General features: G+C 38.1%; 1 protein-coding gene across 2 annotated transcripts in view; it reads right to left on the bottom strand.

The window, feature by feature from the left end:
* Window positions 1-11,477, bottom strand: part of Aspm (assembly factor for spindle microtubules) — a 58,625-nt gene extending 47,148 nt beyond the window's left edge. Inside the window, exons 1-6 of one of the 2 annotated variants that reach the window (XM_087193840.1) lie at window positions 10,977-11,477; window positions 8,483-8,626; window positions 7,980-8,322; window positions 6,891-7,154; window positions 1,086-1,190; window positions 543-689 (exon numbers count right to left, since the gene is read on the bottom strand). In XM_087193840.1, coding sequence (XP_087049966.1) covers window positions 543-689; window positions 1,086-1,190; window positions 6,891-7,154; window positions 7,980-8,322; window positions 8,483-8,626; window positions 10,977-11,276 — 1,303 coding nt within the window. In that variant the 5' untranslated portion in view covers window positions 11,277-11,477. Of the gene's footprint in view, window positions 1-542; window positions 690-1,085; window positions 1,191-6,890; window positions 8,323-8,482; window positions 8,627-10,976 lie in introns of both variants that reach the window. The other variant, XM_013077939.3, reaches the window with a different exon arrangement.
* Between the last annotated feature and the right edge of the window lie 11,480 nt (window positions 11,478-22,957).

The raw sequence follows: 22,957 nt of genomic DNA on the forward strand, positions 1-22,957 counted from the left end.
CCTCATTTTGAACTGAAACCGAGGCCTACAACTTTTGTGAAAGAGCTGCACAAAAGGTCTCCTTTCCTTTCAGACAAAAGCTTTAAATGTGTAAAAGGCACCTTCCTTGTTTCTACCTTGTCTCAAAAAAAAAAAAAAAAAAAAAGGCACCTTGTTTCTACCTTGTCCCATACCAACATCTTCTCCACAATAAACAATGAAATGTTTTAAAAATTCCTCATATGAATTGATTTTCAATTAATCCGCCAGCTTTCCTACACACCTCTTAACTAAGGTATTTGACACTGGATTTAATACATCTCAAATGGTCTGGCCACAAGGATTGATTGCACTGGCTAAGGCAGAATGGAAAGCAGAAAGTAGACAGTAAATTTACAAAAAGTAAAAAGTAAATCTTGGTACAGAAAATCTACATAAGGAAAAATAACATGCCATTAACTACAATATAATAGAATAGGTATAATAAAATAATGACAAATATCAAAATTTTGATCTGCTAAAACAAGAGCATTATTAAATTTAAACATCAATTTAATGCTTACCTTCTGAAATATTTGTTTTTACAGTGAAGTCATCAGGAGTTAGTATAAAATTTAGCCACCAAGTGAAACCCTGTTCCTGCTTCTCTTTCCAGCGTTCATCATAAAACATGTTTTTTGCAGCAAATGGCATTGGGTGTCTAGGAATACCTAGGAATTCAATTAGGTTACTGTATAAGAAAATTTCCACTAAATTATATAATGTATATCAAAAGCCTTTTTTAATCCTAATAAAACCATCTTTAAAACATTGAATAATATTTATTTTCTACTACTTGATAGAAATCAAGCATTCTGGGTACTAGACACAATCAAAGCAAAAGGAGAAAAGCAAAGTAGTATTTCCTGGTTATTTAAATATCCCAAGCCACTATAAGTCAATTTCAGTAAAGTCTGATAGAATATCTTAATTTAATTTGAATACAATTTAACAATTCTTCATGACTTTTATTCAAACAAAAAAATCAATTCATTTCCATTAGAAATGCAATTAATGTTTCACTCCATGTCACTTTCTCAGACAGCTGAAATATAAAGAACACATGCCTGTTTTTATTGGCTTTATGAAGGTCAAATTAGACTGTGCCACAGCAACAATGGATTTTGTCCTTTTGGTTGTTTTATAAGTAGGAGTTTTAAATCCTGATGAATCTAAAATAAATTAGAAAACAGAATATCATTAAAAATAAACTAAATTGCCAGGGATTTAGCTCAGTGGTTTCACCGCCTGCTATGCAAGCGCAAAGACCCAAGTTTGATCTCCAGTACCAAAAAAAAAAAAACCCGCAAAAAATAAACTAAATTTCCAAAATAGGTAATTGAATTAAACATTAAAGTTTAGGTTCTTCACGATCATACTCATTTAGCAAATACTGAAACTACTATGCTCCGAACTCAGTGATCAATAAAACCAACACTTGGAAGTTATAGTCCACACACAATAATTAATTTTTGTCCACAGAAGCTATAGTCCAGTCCAGATTCAACCACAGCTTACTGTGTCCATATATTCCAGACTCTGTGTAAGGTACAGGGAAAATGCAGAATTAAAAGCTATGGTCCCGAGTTTGATCCCCGGTACCAAAAAAAAAAAAAAAAAAAAAAGCTATGGTCCCAGCCCTTGGGTTGCTCTGTCTAATATGGAAGAAATTTAAAAGGGGTAGGAAAGCTTTTCTAGATGGGAATACGCTTGAGCTAATTCATTAAATGGAAATTAAGGATAAGGAATATGGCCTGTATAAATATGTGAGAAATGACAGAAGAGGTTGGAAAAGGTAGGGAAGAGTTCAAGAATATTAATAATAGTAGTGGCTAATATTTGATTAATTATGCCAGGTGCTATCAAAGGCTTAATAGCCTTTTACTCACACAATTATCAAAACAAATCTATGAGAAGAGTGCTATAATTATTCACAATTTATATAATTAGGATACTGGAGCTTAGAGCAATTAAGCCACTTGTGGCAAGGTGACACGAGCTAGTAAGTAGCAGGGATTTAATTGTGGGCAATATAGTTCCTGAGTTTGCACTATTAGTCGCTTTGAAGCACCTACTATGACAGTAAAGAATTTTAATTCAGCTTTTGAAAATTCATTTATATTTTAGAAAACAGTATGGACAGTAGAATGTCAAGAATAAAGACAACATTATAAGGCAAACATTATAGCAATCAAAGTTAGATATGAGACAAATTAAAAGTCAATAGTCAAATTAGAAAATTATTTTAATAATGGAAGCAATAAGCCTTAAGATCAACTAACTAGAAAAGTGATAGAGAATGAAAACAGGCTGATTATATATATATATATATATATATATATATATATATATATATATATATGTTTGTCTCAGACACATAAGTCACAACAGCATATACTACTATTAAATATAAACAAAGAGCTAATTAGAGCAAGGGTCAGCAAAGTACAGGCTATGAAATCCAGTACACTATTTTTGCACGGTCCATGATCCAATAGTTTTTATTTGTAAATTGTAAGAAAAACACCAGAAGAATAAAAGCTGGGAGTGGAGGCCACATGTCTGTAACCCCAGCAATTTGGGAGGTTGAGGCAAGATGACAGTTTCTAGGCCAACCTGGATAACTCAGCAAAGTCTTGTCTCAAAATAAAACATAAAAGGGCTGGGATGTAGCTTAGCACCACACTGCTTGTATATCATGTGTGAGGGCCTGGATTCAATCCCCAGTACTACAAAAATAAAAGAAAAATAACAATAGCTGATGACAAAAACTGTATGAAATTCAAATTTCAGGACCCATAAATAAAAATCTGTGGAACATGGCCACTCATTGATTCATATATTGTCAATATCGGAGTTGAGTAGCTGTGACAGAGATATGGCCTACAAAGCCTGAACTGTTTATTATCTGAACTTTAGAAAAAAAGGTTGCTTACCCTTGTGATAGAGGAATCTCTAATCTACACCCATTATGAAAATAAGGAACATGATCAAACCTCAACACAATATAAGTTTATGCTTTTATTTGAACATTTACAACATAAATGTCTGGGGAGACAGACTTCAAAAGTCACTCCCTCTGCCTGGAACTGTTTTATTCATTAGGAAGCCTTGCCATACACAGAAAGCCTCTTCTCTGTGCTTGCATAATGCCCTGGGCATAGCTTAAGCACAGCACCAGAGCAACTGGAGGCTAGGAATTATATCTATTTTCCCTGAGCCCATGAAGTCTAGAACAATGCATAGCATATCACAGGCACTTAAAATAATAACAATAATAAGTGTTGTCTTGTTTCTGTGTTCTAATTTGTCAGAAGAGAATCTAGCACTACTTAACGCATTACCGGCCTCTGATATAGCCTCATGAATCAGATACCCAATGAGTACAATTCTAACTAAATCAGAGGCTCACCAAGTGGCTGCCTCAAATAAGCAGTAGGTTTGCGTGTCAAAATTTCAATGGTTACTTATTAACTGAATCACTCATTCATTCTAGGCATCATTTATTATATACCTTGCAGGAGATCAAAATAGGTATGTTCCTATAATCAAAGAATTTATTTGATCAAAACATATGTACAGAACCAGTAAAGAAATAGTTAGGCTGGGGATTTAGCTCAGTGGTTCCGCTGCCTGCCTCAAAAGCTCAAGGTCCTGAGTTCGATCCCCAGTACCAAAAAAAAAAAAAAAAGAGAGAGAGTTAATATAAGCTCTATTTATATTTGCTATGGGGATATAATTAGTGGGAAATTCATTAGGGAACAGAAGTAGCAAAAGCTGATTACAGTACATGAAATAAGTGAAGAACTTGAATTAATGAGAACACAGCACATGCGAATGTTAGTAAGAAGATTCGTAGTAGGGCAAGAAGACTAGCGTGGCTAGAATGTTGAAGAATAAAAAGACAGCTGGATAGATACATAGATCACATAATGGACCACTTTCAGTGATTGAATAAGGAGTGTAAATAGTCTGATAACACCACAGAGCCACTGAGCAGAGGAGTAGTAACACATGTTGGACACCATCAGTTCCTCTGACTGCACTGGCAGAGCAAGACTTTGACACCAGTGGATACCATCACTGGAAATCCTTGGTCATTTCCCCAAATAAAAATCTCATTTAGCTTTTCTCTTACTTATATCTCCAAAGTGTAGCAAGACAGGTTGGAAAGAAAATCTACTTGTAGCTAGGTAAATCTGAGTTTAAACTACAGCTATAAGTACCTAACACTTTGTATGCAAATTACTGTTTTTGAACTTGTTTTTGAAGTGGAGAAGGAAGTTGTTATTGCTTTTATCTGGATGTCCCCACAAAGCCTCAAGTACTCATAGGTGGGGCTTTTTGGAAGTGATTAGATTTAGGGTGTGTGAATGTGGATTAAGGGTGTGACAATTGGATTAGTCCAAAGATTTGTTCTGGGTATGATAGCAAGTTCCACCCTGAGCATGGGTGGCACCAACCAACAGGCCTGTAGCATGGATGGAATGTAAAGAGAAAGATGCAAGGCATACGTGCTGCTTCACTGCTTTGTGCCTGCCATGCCATGAACTGTTTCTCCTCTGCCATGGAGTCAGTGACAGTGGACTACAGTTTCTATAAACTGTGAGCTATAATAAACCTTTCCTCTTTTAACTTTGGGTGTTAGGCATTGTATCTCAGCAATGAGAGAGTAACTAAGACAAAAGTCATTCTACATACAGGAAACAAGAAGTTCCCATTCCCCAAGGACAGAGCATGTTTGAGGTCTTAAGGATCACAAGGAAGCCAATTGGGTAGAAGCAGAGCAAGGGAGAGAGAAAAGGAAGAGTGAGGTTGGAAGGTACATGGGTAGTTACAAAGCTTTACACAGGCTTGTAAACCACTGTAGGAATTACGGCTTTCAGCGCGGTAGGAAGCCATCAGATGGTATAGAGTGAAGAGTCCAAGGCTCCAGTATTTTAAATGTAGCTACACAGAAAACAGACCAAAGAAGGAAAGAGTGAAAGCAAGAAGATCCATTTGCACATGCTGCCATGACACAGAAGAACTCAGATGGTGCCCATGAAAGTGGTGAGAATTGCTAAAATTGTGAAAAAAACAGTAAAACCTTGGATTGTAACTTGTTCTGAGTGTTCTGCAATAATATGAGCAAATATTGCTAATAAATTTAAACTTGATAAACAAGCTATGTCTTGACTACGAATAGTATGTGATGTTGAATGTCACATGATCACAACTGAACCAACGGTTCCCCACCACCACCACCACTACGGGATTGTGGGTAATTGTTTCCCACCAGCAAGAATTTATGGAGATGTCATCTACAGAGGAAGAGAAAAAGGCAGAGAGATGTGTAAAATGTGGGAAACAGTGCAAATTTTTGTAGAAAAGCACTACCTGAGTAAGGCCTTAGCAGTGTGAGCTAAGAATCTGTTTAATGACAATGCAATGCCACATTTCTGTGAAGTTCTCAAACGGAGGCAAAAGCAAGTATCAATGAATAAGCTCCTTGTTAAAGTTGCACTGTCAGAAAAAGATTCCGTTGAGCCAATAGCAGTGATTACATTAGTGATAGTGGAAATCATTCTACACAATAACCCTCCTCTCTCTTGTGTCCCTCAAATCAGTCATGGAGGTTTTCAAAGCTAAGTGCAGGTTAGTTTATTTTTCTTTATATTTTGTATTTTCTTTAATATTTTTATAATATTCTAGTATTGGAATCATTTTTATATGAATATTTTTGGGTTGTGAAATGAATCATCTGAATTTCCATTATTTCTAATGGGGAAATTTGCTACAAGCATGTTTCTAGAATGAATTATGCTCGCAAAACAAGGTATATTATATGGAAAAAAAGATTTGTTGGTGGACTGAGTTTGGAATCAGATGTGTTCAAATGTATAGAGAAAACCAAAATTAAGGACAGTTTCAAGGCTTTTGGCCTGAGTAACATCAAAGTATCATTTACATACTGATATTAGAGATAAAAATAGGATGTTTTGGGATAGTTAGCGAGGATGTGGCTTTATATGAATAAAGAGGATCATTTCAGAGTCAAGTAGGAATATAATATGTTGGATATATATCAGTCTACAAATTAGAGGTCAATCCTGAAGAAATATATTTGGGACCAAAGTATACACATACAGATAATATTCTAAGGTAGAACACAGGATGAGGTTGTTGAATGAGTAAAAATATGAAAAATGTAACTAAGTCAGTAACTAAACCTTCATGTAGTCCATAGTTTAGAGATAATTAGGTGGGAACACTGAGAGGGAACAGCCAGTGAAGAGGGAAGAGAACCAGCAGGAGATTGGGGATGGCAAAATAGGTACAGGTTTAATACCAGGGAAGGAAAAATGTTTTTCCAAAGTAATGAGGATTCTAGGAACCTATCTTCATTTTTAACTAGTAGCTGGGCGGAAGCTGACAGTGAAAAATGTCACCAGGAGCATAGGGCATGTTAAAGGCAATTCTTTTGTTGGTATTATGGGTGCCAGGCATCTCACTGGGCCTTCCAAGCAAGGCATAGACTAAGATGAAGCAAGTGAAGTACTTTTTTTGGGTGGAAAATTTACGAACTGTACCCAAAAAGTCAGTAATTGAGATACTTGAATGCAGTATTTTTTAGAAATAAAAATTAATGAAAATATGGAAAGCTTAAATAAAGTATCACAACTATTTCAGAATTTAGCTCATTACATTTGCCTTCCCGTCCACTAAGCAAGATGATAAATGAAGAGTATAAATTACTAAGAGTTTATCAATAGATTTACCAAGCTAAAAGAAATATTTTCTAAACTCAAACATGTCCTTTATAAAGCATGTTTCACTACTCCTATTAGAGGTGTTACACTTTTACTAAAGATTTTATAAACAAGACTCACCAGTTCTCTTCTTCAAGCTTAATTTCTCCCTGCTATTAATACATTTTGAAATGGGTGTTGTCATCTTTTTTGTTCTAATAGTTGACAAATTAGATTCTGGGGGAGAAAAATGGATTCTCTTGACTTTATGTACTTCTGTATGTTCTGTAACAGCCTTCACATTTCCATCTTCCATGTTTCTGTCACTCTTTCTTTTACGAGCAACTAAAGATGTTGAAGGAGTTGTTCCACTTTTGTAATTCTGAGGTGTAGTTAATATTGGATCTATAATTGGAAGATAAGAACGAAAAGCTTTTTCCTTTTGGTTATCTATTACTTTTTCACATTCACCTACTGTACTGTTGAGACATCTTTTTGCTTTCGATTTATTAATCTCAGTTTGTTTTTCTCCAGCATAGGCTGGCTTCCTTTTAGTAACAGTGGCAGAAAGAATTGGGCGTCTCTTAGGTTGTTCCCCTGCAGAAAATTTAGGATGGCTTTGTTTTGTAAAAAGGTAATCTGACTTCATTGCTTCAGGGTTTAGTTCTTCAGGAATAACTCCAGAGGTTTTTGAACCTTGACATTCAGGAACACATGGAAAAACTTCACTTTTTCTCCGATCTTGTGGAAACTGAGAATTTTCATTTGATAATGGTGAATCTTTACAAGTTTCCTGAGCTATACTTATATGTGGCATGTTATCTTTTACAAACTGACTTGGAGATAAAATGGGATTAACTGACTCTGACTCTAGATTCTGCTTTAATCCATAATTACCATTTACGAAAGAATCTGGACTTAAAACTGTTTGATAAACTTCATGTACAGTTTCGGATTCCAAATGAACAGACTTCAAATTGTCTTTTGCAAGAGTATCTGATAACAGACATGTCATTAACCCTACATCATTAGGTGCAGGGGTGTTATTTACAAAAGAATATGGATTCAGAAAATTTCTTTGGGTCTGTATAATGTTTAAAGGTGAAGAACAGCTTGGGGTAAGGATGATATTAGTATTCACTTCGCTTTCACCACTAGTATTTATGGAATTAAAGGAAGTTTCTGTTATGACTTTCTCATCAAAATTAAAATCTTTTGAAATGATGGCACCTTCTACTTGTATTTGTTCCCCATTTTCAGATGCATGAAGAGATGAGTAGGTAGTAGAACGACGTACAGAAAATGGCAAGCAAGTTTCAACATGGCATTCTTTGAAGGCAGGGCGAATAGGCGAAATGGGTATTTTATTTTCTTCAAGGGTTAAAGAACTGTTTTCTGTTGGAGCACAACCTTCACTCATAGCCAAATTTTCACAGGCTTGTAGTGGGCTCCTAACTCTGTCAACTTTTAGGGAAACACTAAATGTTTTATTAATATTTTGAGTATTTGAGATCTTCTTGTTACGAGTTGATGAGGCCGAAACTGTCTTATTAACGGTAGCCCAGAGACTTTTCTATAAAAATAAACAAAATATACCAATAAATTTAAAGCTACTGGGTATTACTTTTAAATAAGCAATATTATACATGCTGTTTCAAGCTTGTGATCAAAATGAGTTTTACAAACATTTGAACATTTTCTTAAGGTAAATCATCGAATGATAAAACAATTACCTTTTTCTTTTTCCGCTCTTCTGCATTTCCTAGTAATATAGCCTGATGTTTCACAACATTATTTACAAGAAATGTCACAGTCTCTCTTACTCGGCCTTCTTTCAATGGTGTCCAGTTAACAGAGACGACAATTTTTTCTTTAGGCTATCGTCAAAAGAATGCACTTCAAATGATTATCAAAGTAATAATTATATAATAACCAAAATATATACAACTTAGAATATAGTAAAGGACTAATAATTGTTACAATACTTCATATCCTTAATAGCATTTAATAAGTCAAATATCTGCTCATTTCATTATAAAGAAAAAAAGGCATCACCAATAACAGGGCTAACAATAAAATAAAATTATAATAAAATCTGTTCATATGAAAGCCATGGAACAGATAGCCTCCCAAGCATTTTGATTCATTTAAAAAATTTAACTGTATATGTCTGCTTCTTTATTATGTATAGTACTTCTATTCCAAATATAATGGCCCCACATTATAAAGACTTTATGCAGGGCCCAGAGCACTCAGTGGCACTGCGCCTGTCTGGCAAGCACAAGGTCCTGAGTTCAATTCCCAGTATGAAAAAAAGAAATAAAGACTTTATGCAAAAAAAAAAAAAAATGAAGATGATGAGCTAAACCTCTCTTCTGCACAGACCCTGCAATCCACATCATAACACTCTTCTCTGTTAAACAACTATTCTGTTCCAAGCAGGTGCAGGTATATCATGTAACTTATTTAATGCTCACATTCCTAGGAAGCAGGTACTGCTTATGCACATTTTACAGATAAAGCCACCAACATCCAGAAGCATAGCCAAAGTCATGAAGCTAGTGCGTAATTAGAACCTAGGCAGTCTGACTCCAGAGTGCAGACTCTGGCAGGTAAAATTTGCCAAATGGAGAACCCTGAGATGACAAAACAAACTCTTTTGTTCCTCCGGGAAAAGGACAAGTTTATATTTGAAAGGAGGAACTATATAACATCATAAGCAGCTATTTTAAACAATAAGAACAGTGAAATTTTTACTCTACAAAACAGAATTTATATTAAACACAGTAACAATGAACTTTACTTCTACATTACAAAAAAGAACAAGTAAAAGTAATATGTAGATAGAAATCTGTCTTTCCATATAAAGCAAAGCAAGCAATTAGTAATTTCATAAAACAAGACAGGCAGGCAGCTTCTGAGTGTGAATGAACCACTCACTAGTGACACAGAGCTCACAGGCTTCAGTCTCTAAGCCCTCATGAGGTTCTATTTCCTCAGTCAAGGGTTTGCAAACTGTGCACTTTCAGAAGTTCTACTCGATGTAAAGCCCAAAGTAGTCAAAATATGAACAAAATTATCTGGGTTTTGGTGATGGTGATGGGAATGGGATTATTACTTTGGCTGTAATACCTATAGGGAAGTTCTTGAAACAGTGTTTGTAAAATTAAACTTGATGCACCATTAAAACTATATTGACAGAGTACGGGTTCAATGTGCATCCATTTAGCTATAAATGTCTCTAGTTTATCATTCTTTATGGCTGAGTAGTACTCAGTTTTGTTTAAAAAAAAAACACATCTTCTTTATCCAATCACCAGTTGATGGGCACTTGGGCTGTTTCCAAGATTTAGCTATTATAAACTGTGCCGCTATAAACATGGGAGTGCATATATTGTTGTAGAATAGTTTCTCTGGTGTGAGAAACTGAAAGTGTAAATAAGGACTAAAAGGTATAATAGATAATGTGAAATAGGAAGAAAAGGGGCATAGGAAAGGGGTAAGTGGGAGGGGTAGAAGAAAGGAAAGAAGGGAAAGGAAAAAATAGGAGAAAAGGAAAAAACGGAAACAAAGTCTTTGTAAATAGGGAGGGATGGAGGAGTTGAAGGGAAGGCAGGGGAATGGGGAAAAATTGGAACCAAGATACATCATGTACAGGTACAAGTTCCCAATGATAAATGTAAATGTATTGTATACCTAAAATGTACCAAATAAACTTAATGAATAAAAAACACTATACTGACAGCAAAGGAATGATTAAAATATAAAATACACCACAGATACACATTGGGACATTGATGAACTTCTTTGGAGGAGTTCTTTTGCTGCAGATTTTAGCCAAAACAAAATTCAATATTTCACCAGAAGCAGTCTAAAATGACTGATAGGAGGCGATAATTTTTAAAAACATCAATCCATGTTCTCCTGACAACCTTTCAAACTAGAATGCCAAAGTGCCATCTATGAGTTTAAAAGAGCACAAGAATTTGGCACCACCTGAATTCACTATTAAGAACGCTGGTCGATGTAAGTCTGGAGCGAGGTGTGTTAATTTTGAACAGCAAAGCGGCGCGCTCGCCGATGCTAGGTGAGCGCCCAGCCCAGCCCAGCCCAGCCCAGCCCAGCCCAGCCTCGCGCCCCGCGGAGAGCGTGAGTCCCATCCGCAGTCACGGACCCGAGGGAAGCCGCCTCAATCCCCAGGATGTCCGGCACCCCGCCCGGACCTACCTGCAGCACGCAGCGGCGCGGACACACGCTGAAGCCCAACTCCGCCGCCCGCAGGTGGGCGACCTCCACCTCCGCCACCTCCGCGTTGGGGTTGTGCAGGACCAGGGGCAGCGTGCGCGAGACTCCCAGGCGAACATCCCCGAAGCTGAGGAAGGGAGACCTGCAGAAGTGGCTGAGAGACAGCACCGCCGGGGACGCCGGCTCCTCCGCGGCCTCCTCCGCGGCCTCCCACTCGGCCCGCGGCCGTCGCTCGGCTGGGCTCAGCTCCCAGCAGCTCCGCCCCGCGCGCCCGGTCGCCATGGCCGCCGCGGCCGCCGGCCTCCTCCCCCGGCTCCCACCGGCTGCTGCGCAGAGCCGGGGCCCCCACTTCACGCGGGCCGCTTCCCCTCAGACGCTGCTGGGGAGCCGTGGGAGTGCAGAAGCCCCTTCCTTTCTCCGGGCCGACACCCCAAGAACTCGCCGCCCCAAGGAGGCACAAAACTACCACAGCCTTTCTGCCTCAGTTTAAACTTCTCGTACCCACCAATGGGCACCTTCGGGAACCGCCCCCGTCCTCAGAAGACCAATCAGTAAGCAAAACTTCCTGGCCAATGAGAAGGCAGCGCCTTGTTTAAATGATTGCACAGCTGCGCCTTAAAGGCTGCTGGGCGGCTGCCTGCTCTGTGAGGGAGAGGAGGGATTGCGCGATCTGGACCTTGCTGATTCTCCCAAGTCTTAGGCTTAGAATTGAAATTGCCTTTAAATTCTATAAACAGGTTAGGATGAAAGGAAGACAGTAACAGCATTTCTACAGTAAATGTAGTAATATTGCAGTTGCCCAGGTAAAGTTTAAGTAGGAAAAAAAAAAGATTTGCTTCACTCTTTGGATCTGAAAGGCCCCGCCCAGAACTATATTAATCAGTTTAACTCTCTTTTCCTGGGCCGAATGGGAGACATGGAAAGAAAATTAAATAGTTTATGCGAAGATGCTTATTTAATGACAAGGGCACAGTATATTTACATGCTGTCTCTTACCTCAGGAAGCAAAACTAGATGAATAAAACCCGAGATTCACAATAATTCGTAAAAGATCTTTTTGATAGACAATGTCTTTGACATAGAACTTTTTGAGTTTTATGAGTGTCCAATAATGATTGTAACTTACATATTATTATATGTCAGGGATTGTTTTAAACCCTTTATATATTTATCTCAACCTGCAATCTTCTAAGGCATCTCATAGGACATAAGTACCGTTACTTGTACTTTACAGATAAGGAATATAAGGCACATACCTAACTAGGACATGGCCAAGCCAGGATATGTATACAGGCATTGTAGCCCTGGACTTGCTCTTAACCACTACAAATACTACCTCCAAAGTCAGAAGAACTTTTAAAAAATAATAACTATAGATGTATTTACGGCTACACAAAATATATATACATAGAAAAGTCTGAGAGGAAAAACAAAATGAGGAAGATGAGAAAATTATATTCAGTGACATTCAATTTGACCTATTTTTTGGTCCTTCGGGACCGATAGACAATAAGAACACTACTACATAGTTTTATTTTTATTAAAAATGTTTTTATGAATTACAATTTTGAAATATACTTAATTTATATTTTTCTTCTTACTGTGAATGGTTTTATTACCATTTCAAATAAATTCTCTTTAAGACACCTGAATGTTTGTTTTAACTCTTAATGTGTTAAAAGAACAATTTTTTCATATTTGCTCTTACTCTTCAGGGTTTTTTTCACAAAGTAATATTGGCTTACATGTTTAAAAAATCCGAATAAACAGTACTGTATATTTTTCACTTCAGAAGGAGGTCACTAAGTGTTTAAATTACTTTCTCATGGCTGAGACACGATACCCAACACTCATAAATCTAAGAAAGAAAGGTTTGATTTGGTTCAGTTCATAGAGGTTTCAGTCCATAGTTGGCTGGCTCCAAGGCAGGGTGGCGTGGCAGAGGGGCCTGGTGAGGAGTGTTGCTTGTGAATGGCAGAGAGGAAGCAAAGAAAGAGATCCTCAGCAACATGGACTTCACTCACCATGGCTGGCCTGGCTGTAGCTACTGCTGCATGCCCACTATACCAGCAGCAGAGACCAACCCTGAGTCTCCAGTACTGCACCATTCCCTGGGAGGCCATCAGCCTGTGACTTGATGGCAGATTGATTATATCAGACTGCTTCCATAATAGAAATTACAGCACTTTGTCCTTTGTGGTATAGGTGCAGATTTGCCTTCCCTGCAAATAATGCTCTTGCTAAAACAACCATCCATTAACTTATAGAATGCCCTATTCACTGTCAGAGTATTCCACAAAGCATTGCTTCTCACCAATGAACATATTTCACAGACAAAGAAGTGAGGCACTGGGCTCATGCTCATGGAATTCACTTGTCTTACATAATCCTCACCATCCAGAAGCAGCTGGATTGACAGAAAGGTAGAATGGCCTTTTGAAGACATAGTTACACCACCAGCTAGGTGACAATACCTTGCAGAGCCAAGGCAAGTTTCTCCAGAAGGCTGGGTATGCACTGAATCAGCACCTACTATAAGGTACTCTGTCTCCCACAGCCAGAATTCACGGGTCCAGGAATCAAGGGGAATCGTATCACTCATCATTATCCCTAGTGACACACTACCAAAGTTTTTGCTTTTGTTCCCTTGAACTTTATGCTTTGCTGGCCTGTATGTCTTAATTTCAGGGGGCTTCAGGCTTGTACCAAGAAGCACAACAATGATTTTGTTGAACTGGAAGCTAAGACTTCCTCCTGGTCATTTTGGGCTCCTCATACCTCTGAGTAAACAAGTTAAAAAGGGAGTTATGGGTGTTGGCAGGGGTGACTGAGTCAGGCTACCAAGGAGAAATTGTACCATTACACCACAATGGAGAAAAGGAAGAATATATCTGAAGATCACTTAGGGTGCCTCCTAGTATTACCATGCCCTGCTATTAAGGTCAGTGGGAAACTACAGCAACCCAATCCAGTCAGGATGACAAATGGCCCAGAACCTCGAGGCTCACCCTGCCAGGGATAGAATCAAGACCTGCTAATGTGCTTCCTGAAGGACAAGGGGATATAGACTGGGTAGTAAAAGAAGTTAGGTATAAATACCAACTATGACCATGCGACCAGTTACTTAAGAACCAATATTAAGAAGCAAAAGGGAAAACTTCCTTCTTTCCCTTTTTATTCCATCCAGGCTACCAATCTATTGGTCTGCACCACCCACATCCAGTGTGGGTCTTCCCTCCTCAGTGTGCATGATTCTAAGTCAATCATGAAGACATACCCACAACTGTGCTTTGCTAATCCACTAGGTATTCCTTAATCCATTCAAGTTAATGCCACAATCAACTATCACACTAAGGAAGAAGAGGGAGGGGACATTGCTTCTCTCTCCTAACTGCTCTCCCATGAGCACTTGGCTGGCTTTCTCAATATTAAAAAACACACAAAGCTGCAGAGATGCCCTATCCAAGTGGGACTCTTCTCTCACCCTTTCAAAACTGATTAGAATATCATGTTGTTACTAGTTCTTAGCTATTGTATTACGGTTCCTTACACCTGGTCATCTTTGCAAATAGTCCCTTTCTGGAAATGTCCTTGTATTATACTAAAGTAGAACAACTAATGTTGTTGTAACAATGTTGTGACCTTGATGGGTACAACAGTGGTCTTAGGGAATTGTCTTTTAATATAGAATTATAAAATTAGATAATATTTGAAGGTCACAGACATAAATGCTTGCTAGGGAGATATAGATCATGCTGATCTGAGTCACATGGTGGCATCATGATTACTCATATTATTGCTAGTGGTAGCATAAGATGAAGTGTACATGGAAGGAAATTCATTCGGAGATCAAGTGACTGAGAAACCTAGTTGCTATGCTAACACTTTATAAATGATGATAAACATTATAGTGTTATTTGGTTTTGACTGGTCACCCTGGACAGCATATATAGGGGGAAAGAAAATGAAAATCTATGATGTATACAACTAAGAACAAAGGAATCTATGAATATCTGAAGAAGTCCCTTACTTTCTGCAGTGTTAGGAAGACATGACCAAGGATTAAACCAGAATGTCTGGTAGTAACCCCACAAGTCAGATAGTAAATATACCAGTGCTATTTAAATGCTCAGCTCTGATAGCTCCTTTGAAGGTAAGAGTCAGGGGAAAGAAGTGTGAACCTGAGAGTAGATATGGTGACTGCTATAGTTTGGATCTGGAATATTCTCCTAAGGTTCCTGTGGGAAAGTCTGTGTCCCCAGTGTTGGGCTCTTGAGAGACTGTGGAACACTAAGAGGTGGAGCCTTATGAGAAGTCTTCAGGTCACAAGAGCCTTTGAAGGGGACTGTGGGATCCAAGCCCTTTTCCCTTCCTCTCATTTGCTCCCTGTCCATGAGGTAAGTGGTTTTGTGTCACCACTCACTCTTGTTATGATGTGTGACTACAGGCCCAAAGTAACAGGGCTAACCAACTGTGGACTGGAACTTCTAAAGGTGAGCGAAAACAAACCTCTTCTCTTTGTAAACTATCTCTGGTATCTTATTATAGTAACAGAAAGCTAACAGTGGCATTTGTACAAAATTGAAAAGGCTGAGAACTATAATCTTCCATATTTTTATAAACTTCCTTTGTAGGCAGGCAGCCCCTTTCACCCCAAACCAATTTGAGGGGTTCTGTAGTTGTTAAGAATGGCATCTGGAGAAAGGAGCACAAGTCATTGCCATTTCTCCTTAGCATCCATTCACTTCATGATCCTTTCATTAGCTCAGGCTCTGAAAACTAAATTCTAGACAGAGAGGAAAGGGCAAGATGTCATGCTGAGTGGATAACTTATACTGTAGGCCAAAAGAGTTCTGAGGCTCTGAGAGTCTAAAGTGGATTGTAAGTGTGTTAGATCTAGGGGATAAGAATGCCAAATGTACTACTATGAGTGCCTTTTAGCTACTTAATACATTAGATAAATGATTTTAATGGGAATGGATTTAATAGTCTACTAGGTTCACTAATTGAAAGTTGATAGTGGCATATAGTCAGGTCAAAATGCTGGAATATACCCAGTATTCTGAAAAGGGCCTAAGAACTCATGAAGATGGGAATGTCTGAGAACATCTACACATTGAACCTACTTGGTCAAGCCGCCTTTAAACATCCATAATCCCACCCCTAATCCTCTATTTAAAAAGCTGTTAAGAAATGCGTTTATGAGGAGGAAACTGAAATCTTTGAAAATACAGGTGATTATTGTTCTTTATGTGCAGGGAATAATGACAAGACACTCTAATGAAGATAGCTCTCTGGTCCCCAAGCGAATGACAGGACCCATAAATAGTCAAGCCCTGTTAGCACTGAGACAAGATGGTAAAGCTCTTACCACTATATGCCAAGCTCTGAATAGTAGAGGAATGGATTTGTGGCTGTGTGGTCAGGGTTCCCAAGATGGCCAAACTTAGGCTTTTCTAGGCCTTCTGCTTGCTACATATGTTATAAAACCCAAACATTCACAGTAAATTTGTAAACAAGTCATCTGTGTTATATAATTTTTTGGCAAATTGCCAGCTTCCTGTGATACTGTATATGAGGTTGTGAAAGTTTTCAGCATCACTCATCATACTGCTAAGATAGTAAAGACATGTCAGAAAAAACCCACATCTCCACATCTTTTCTTCGGACTGCTGGAATTGCAAGTGACATTCCTGGCCTTGGCCAGTGGCAGAGACTGGCAATAACTAATTGGTCAAAGATCATTGAAACTAAGACAGGCAGTGTACTATGGTGCTGCTTGATGTATGTAAGCAGAAAAATACTCATCTGCAAGGAGAAACTTAAGTGCAGTCAGTGAATCACAGCCTCCTGCCCAGCTCCTAGACTTAAACCACTTCAGGACCAAGGCTTGTTGATTAAGGAAGTTACTCCCATGACAGAGGTCACTGCAACCTTAATACAAGTATCTAAAATAAATCTTCTCCTAAATTTTCTGTAGTGTGAACTACAGTCATTCACAAATGTGAAAGTGGATTGAGGAGAAAGGAATAACCAGGCACACCAGAGGTTGCTAGGTAATATATCTGCCTTTTGACACTTCAGAAACTAAAACGTCACCCTGGAACACAGGTTATAATAGGAGCTGTCAGAGATCAGAGGACAGAAGCATCTAAGGCGGAATCTGTCTCAGGGAGTGTCCGCTGGACCCACCAACCTGAAGAATACAAAATGGGAATAACTTACTGACCACATTTTCACCCTGGCTCCCAGAAAGAGTCAAGTGGAAGGCCCTTCCCCTCTAAGTCAGAGGTTATTCTGAATGTTGCTTGATCTGGGAAAGTGATTACATGAATATACCCACTTAGCTTGCTACTTCAGCAAGTATAAAAGCCAGATAGGTCCTGGAGACTGACAGATTATACCGACTAGGTGATTACAACAACCACTGAAAGTTTCTGATGTGTTATCTTCATAAACAAATGAATACACTTTTGCCAGCTGATAAGTAGCTATTGACTGGGCAAATGATTTCTTTCCTTAATTTTCTCCATTCATCCAGTACATTGTGAGGCCAAGTCAAATCTGCCTATATTGTCTCCTGCTGTAGTATTTTCTAGAGAAACATGTATGTGTGTGTGTGTGTGTGTGTGTGTGTGTGTGTGTGTGTGTGTGTGTGTGTTTGTGCTGGGAATCAAACCTCAAACCTCACACATATTATTAGGCAAGTACTCTACCACCAATCCATATCCCCAGGCCTTGAATCCTCTTGGTAGTTCTTAAAATGTCACACTGGTCCTTTATGCTAATAACATTTGCTCATTAAACTTGGTGAACAAGAAGTAGCTGTTGAGAACAGTAAAGGTCTGAGATATTTTTTCCATTTGCAAGCTAGTTTCATAAATGCTGCCTTGATTAGTCACAGAAAAATCAGGAGCTGGGCTAACAGCATGTTCATTCCCATGGATCTCTGTCTCCAAGTCTCATGGGGGCAAGACAAAGGGCCTGTCATGAATGCCACACAAATGGTGGACGGCATTACAGGAAAGGGACATGGAGCTGGAGATTGGACTGCTCTTAGAGCACTATGCCCGGGCAAGTTTAGAACACATTATGCTTGATAATAGCTCTCTGAAAAGATCCCGAAAAATGGTTTGGGTAGAGTCAAGGCTTTGAATTCTTCCCAAAACCAGCAAGAATGTGGAGGACTATTCAGGGCCCATGGTGAGTTGTGTCTCTCAAAAGCAGCAAGCACCCTAGATGCCAGGAATAAAACAAATATAAGCCAGATGGCAAGCAATAAACTGTGACAAGGTTCTGCAATATCAGTAACATTTTTAGGGATGCAATGATCTCAAAAATTCCCTCTAAAGAAAGAAGCAGCTGCTGTACTGTCTGACATAGGGATGAGCTCTTTAGATTTTGAAGGCAATTATTAGTGTACATCTCACCAATCTGTTTATTTGGTAAGCTATCAGGCTAATTTTTTGATTGGGGCCCAGATCTGGCGAAGCCCCTAGAGCAGGTCCACGTCACGTATGTAGCTCTGCTCCTTGTGCCATATGGTATAAGAGGCTTTCATCTCCAAGACAATCAGATCTAGATTTGCTCTGGAAAGTCTTCATATAAGTCAAAGTGCATGAAATTCTAGGTTTGAGAATAAGGATATGTTTTTCTCTGTGGACAAGTATTTGTCATTTGAAAAGCAGGTCCTAGTTTTTCTACTAGGTTATGGTAGATTCTAAATGTTTAATCATAGGAAGACAAGTGGCTGGCTATGTGATCCAAACTGCCAATTGCCAACCATATTACCTAAGCCAGGATCAGCTAAGTATGCCCTGAGGGTTAAATCTGGTCCATTAACTTTTTTTTGTAAATAGTTTTATTGGCATACAGCTATGTCAATTCACTTACTACAATGGCAGAATATTTGTGACAGAAATCATATTGCCTGCATGACCTAAAATACGTACTCTCTGGCTCTTTACAAAGAAGTTTGCTGACCTGGGATCTAAAGGACCATAAAACTGGATTTAACAAGCAACATCCCATTATCAAACAGAAGGGGCACATAGAAGTCCTAGGCTAAGCAGATCCTAAATATACAAACAAAAACAAGCAATTCAGATTCCTATATACTGTATTTTCTCCTACTACTTTGTTGTCTTGCTCTCAAACTGTACCAAGGGGAAGCTGGAGATTTCATGATTTCACGAAGGAACTGAAAGTCTTGGTTTTGTATAGATCTGTATGACTGGTCAGATGTAAACAGAATTGTATTATAGCTTCCCCTTAGAGATGGGTAGAAAACACTCTAGTGAGGATTTTAGACAGCGTATCTGGTAATTCAGTTCCTAAGAAAGACACTGACTAAGGTAAAGTTCTATGCTGATTCACAGGCAATAGCTAACAGGCTAGCCAACTGCGCTTTTGAAGAATCATAATGGAAATCAGTGACAGGATGGTCTGAGGAGGAGAGAAATGCAAAATGGCTTGTTAAAATAGGTTCAGGAAATTAAAATTTCACCTCATGTAAATGTCTACCAGAGAACATCCATGGAAGCTCAACAATCAAGTAAAGAAGACAAGCTGTCCTATGGAATTCATGTACTTGTTCAGAGCCCATTTCACTTAGCAATGGCAGCAGGGATGAGGTTAAGATTGGGCTCAAACATGGTCTCCCCTTACCAAAGCTGATCTAACTCACCACAGCTAAGTGCCCAAACTGCTGATGGAAGGCAGTGATAAATTCTCAGTACAAACCTACTAATTCTCCAATGAGACCTGCTTACCTGTGATATGTTGTTACATTAAAGCTTTTCTCTTGCCAGAAACAGTATTTTGCCTGTCTTGGATAAAAGCATCTTCTGAGTATAGACTGTGGTGCCTAACCTCATTATCCATGGATTTATCGGAAGCTCTATCTATAATCAATGACATCAGTGATGTTTTTCAAAATATGTTAAACATTCTTTGCTACTCTTTCTCTCTTCAAGAGTGGAAGGTTAATTTGTTTCCCTTCCATATGGAATGAAATTAGTGATTCACAATATAATATGGCAGAAGTCATGCAAGATTACTTCCAAGATTGGGTTTTGAGAAGATTGATTGATCTTAAATGAGTTGCTCTGTCTTTTAGATTCTTTGGGGGGGGGGGATGAATAGCTGCCATATTAGTATTCATGTTTACCTGACAATACAACCTAACCAGAAAATAATCAGCCTTGAATACTAGAGATCAAAAATGCCAGTCCCAGCTTACACTTCCCTTAGCTACCATTACAGTTGGCCACCGAGCAAGAGAATAGTGAAGTATAATCATCTGCATGACATTGGTCATGACGTTGGAAAACTGATCTCTAGTTTTCCATGCTGAGAGTTCAACCTCAGGAAAGATCTTGAGCCAAAACCACCAACTATACGACACCTAGATGCTTAACATTCATATTTGTGAGGTAATAAATACCTGTTGTTTTAAGCCACGTTTGGTATAAGTTGTCAGACAGCAAGACAAGTATCACATACAACACTGCCTATTGATCAGAAGACTCATTTCATACAAAAAGGGCTCAGGGCCATAGAATTTATTAGTCTTCTAACACTCAGAAGCAGCTGCCCTGATTGAACTGAAAATGGCCTACTGAAGACTGTTATGGGGCCCAATGGAGCCAACAGCTTGCAAGGTTAGGGTACTGTCTTCTAGCACAAAACTGATCTCTTAAGCCAGAAGTCACTTTTCCCATGGCCAGAATGTATGTTTCTGGGCATCAGAGGTAAGAGTGACCACTCTCAGTATTATACTGAATAATTCACTTCATTCATGGAATTTTTCTACACTTAGATTTCTCTTCAAAAACCAGCATGACTGCTTCAAGAAAATTGCATCATGAATATCTAAATTTATATTAGACACTTAAAAATCACTGTTTAATAGTGCTCGCTTTGGAAGCACATATACTAAAAATCACTGTTTAACACTTTATAAATTTAATATATAAAATGTTTTAAATAATATGTAATTTATGAGAAGAGTTTTAAAAACGTGCCCCAAGATAAAGAGGTTTTTCCATTTGTTCATGGTCTTTGCAATCAATTTTTGCAGAGGCATGCAGAGTACTCCATTCCCATGCTGTGAAAATGTAATTCAATAAAACCTAGATATCTTTTTATTAGGACCAAAGAACTTTCTATTTATTTTAAATATCAAAATAACACAAAGAACTAATTCAATATACAAGACACCTCCTATTCTTCACAGAGAACTGAATTTTTCTATAAAGACATTCATACTTAAGAAACATGAGACAAAACAAAATTATCTATTAAAACTCACAAGATACTTTGACACCAAGTTGACAATAATGAATTTTTCATATTTTAGTTTTCTTTGTAATTGCTTTTTTAAAGTGTCCTTAATTAAAAACAAAAGTTATGGTCTGAGATTGAAAGCAAATTCAAAAGCATTTCCACTTTAATGTACATCGGAAACCCCCTTCATCATAACATTTACTACACATCACGGAGCAGCTATATATCCAGTTTTGTATCATTTTTTTGGCAGCCACACTCATCCACTGTAATCATTTTATCTATGGGTTAAGAAAGAGTCTGATTGCTAGAAGGAATAAAAAACGTCATAATTACACCCCAGTACATTGTCCAACTTTAATGCAAGCAGGAATATCAAGCAAAGAGGCTGAGGAATGATGAGATGGGTACATGCTCTTCAGAAAAGGTTTTAGAATCGCCAACAGTGATGCAAGCGCTGCAATTACTTTTTTAAAAATCTAATTTAAAAAAAAAAAGGTTGTGTTCACTGTTGTATAACCCTTATTGTCTGAGTACAAACATTAATTTCTCTGTACTTAAACGGCTGCAGAGAATAAATTTAAATTGTCGTGGGGTTTTTCAAGAGTCAGAGAATTAAGATCAATACACAGCAAGTTGAAAACAAGAAGAGTAAGCAAATCTAAGGACTATCAAAACAATCTTTTACACAATCTAATCCTGTTATTTCTATTTTATTAATGCTAGAGCACGAGCCATGCTAATATTGTAGGGACAAAGTATCTTAAGTAAAAATATTTTAGAGGAAATAAGGGAAGATGCCCAAAATAATGCTACAGACTATACTGAGGGAAATGTGCAAAAAAAAAAAAAAAAAAAAAAAAGGTAAGATCTATGGAGTTGTGGAGTTTCCAGAAAGTGCTCAGAAAATTATTCTCACACTCTCCATTATTTACTGTAATTGTAACATATACCATAATACTACTTAAAGTTTTGGAAATGCTACTACTTATTCCTTATTAAAGAACACAGTTTCAGTCATTTTAAATTTGGCACTAGAACTTAAGACTATCTAACTATGACTGTTTAAAGGTCCTCAATTTTTCTGAGTTGATCAAGTTATATGTTGGGCAGGTTGCTGCTGCTCCAAATGAGAAACTCATCTCAAACGAGCACTTCTGGTTCACTTTTAGGCAAACTAAAGTGAGAAGTCACTCTGTGCAGAAGTGGACAGTTACAGTAACTGGTTATCTGGTTATTGGGGGGGGGGGGAGATGCTACTCATTCTATTTTATTTGTCAGATCTTTCTAATAAGCATCTACAGACAGGCCCAATGGTGGCTTCACATAATTACAAAGGCCACAATAAAGGTTTTTAAAAATGATAATATAAATCATAAAACCAATTTTTCTCTAGTACGCAGTGCCAATTTTCCTATATAAACACAGAGCAACCTAAAAAAATTACTGCCCAACCAGCAGGCAACACAAACATAAGACCCATAATCAAAACAACAAAACCCAAACCCAAAACAACCAAAACATTTATTAACAAGTACAATCTAACTTCAAGTCTAACCAACTACAACCCTTTGAAAAGGCACAAAGAAAGATGACAATAAAGGGACACTGTCAAAGAGCTAAAGGTCAAAATCCGACTTTTCATCAATGATATATTGGAGTGATATGGTGGGGAG

This window comes from Heterocephalus glaber, unplaced genomic scaffold (genome assembly GCF_053883595.1).
Source record: "Heterocephalus glaber isolate CG9 unplaced genomic scaffold, H.glaber_assembly_v1.0 deba00001600, whole genome shotgun sequence".
In the NCBI taxonomy this organism is placed as follows: Eukaryota; Metazoa; Chordata; class Mammalia; order Rodentia; family Bathyergidae; genus Heterocephalus; species Heterocephalus glaber.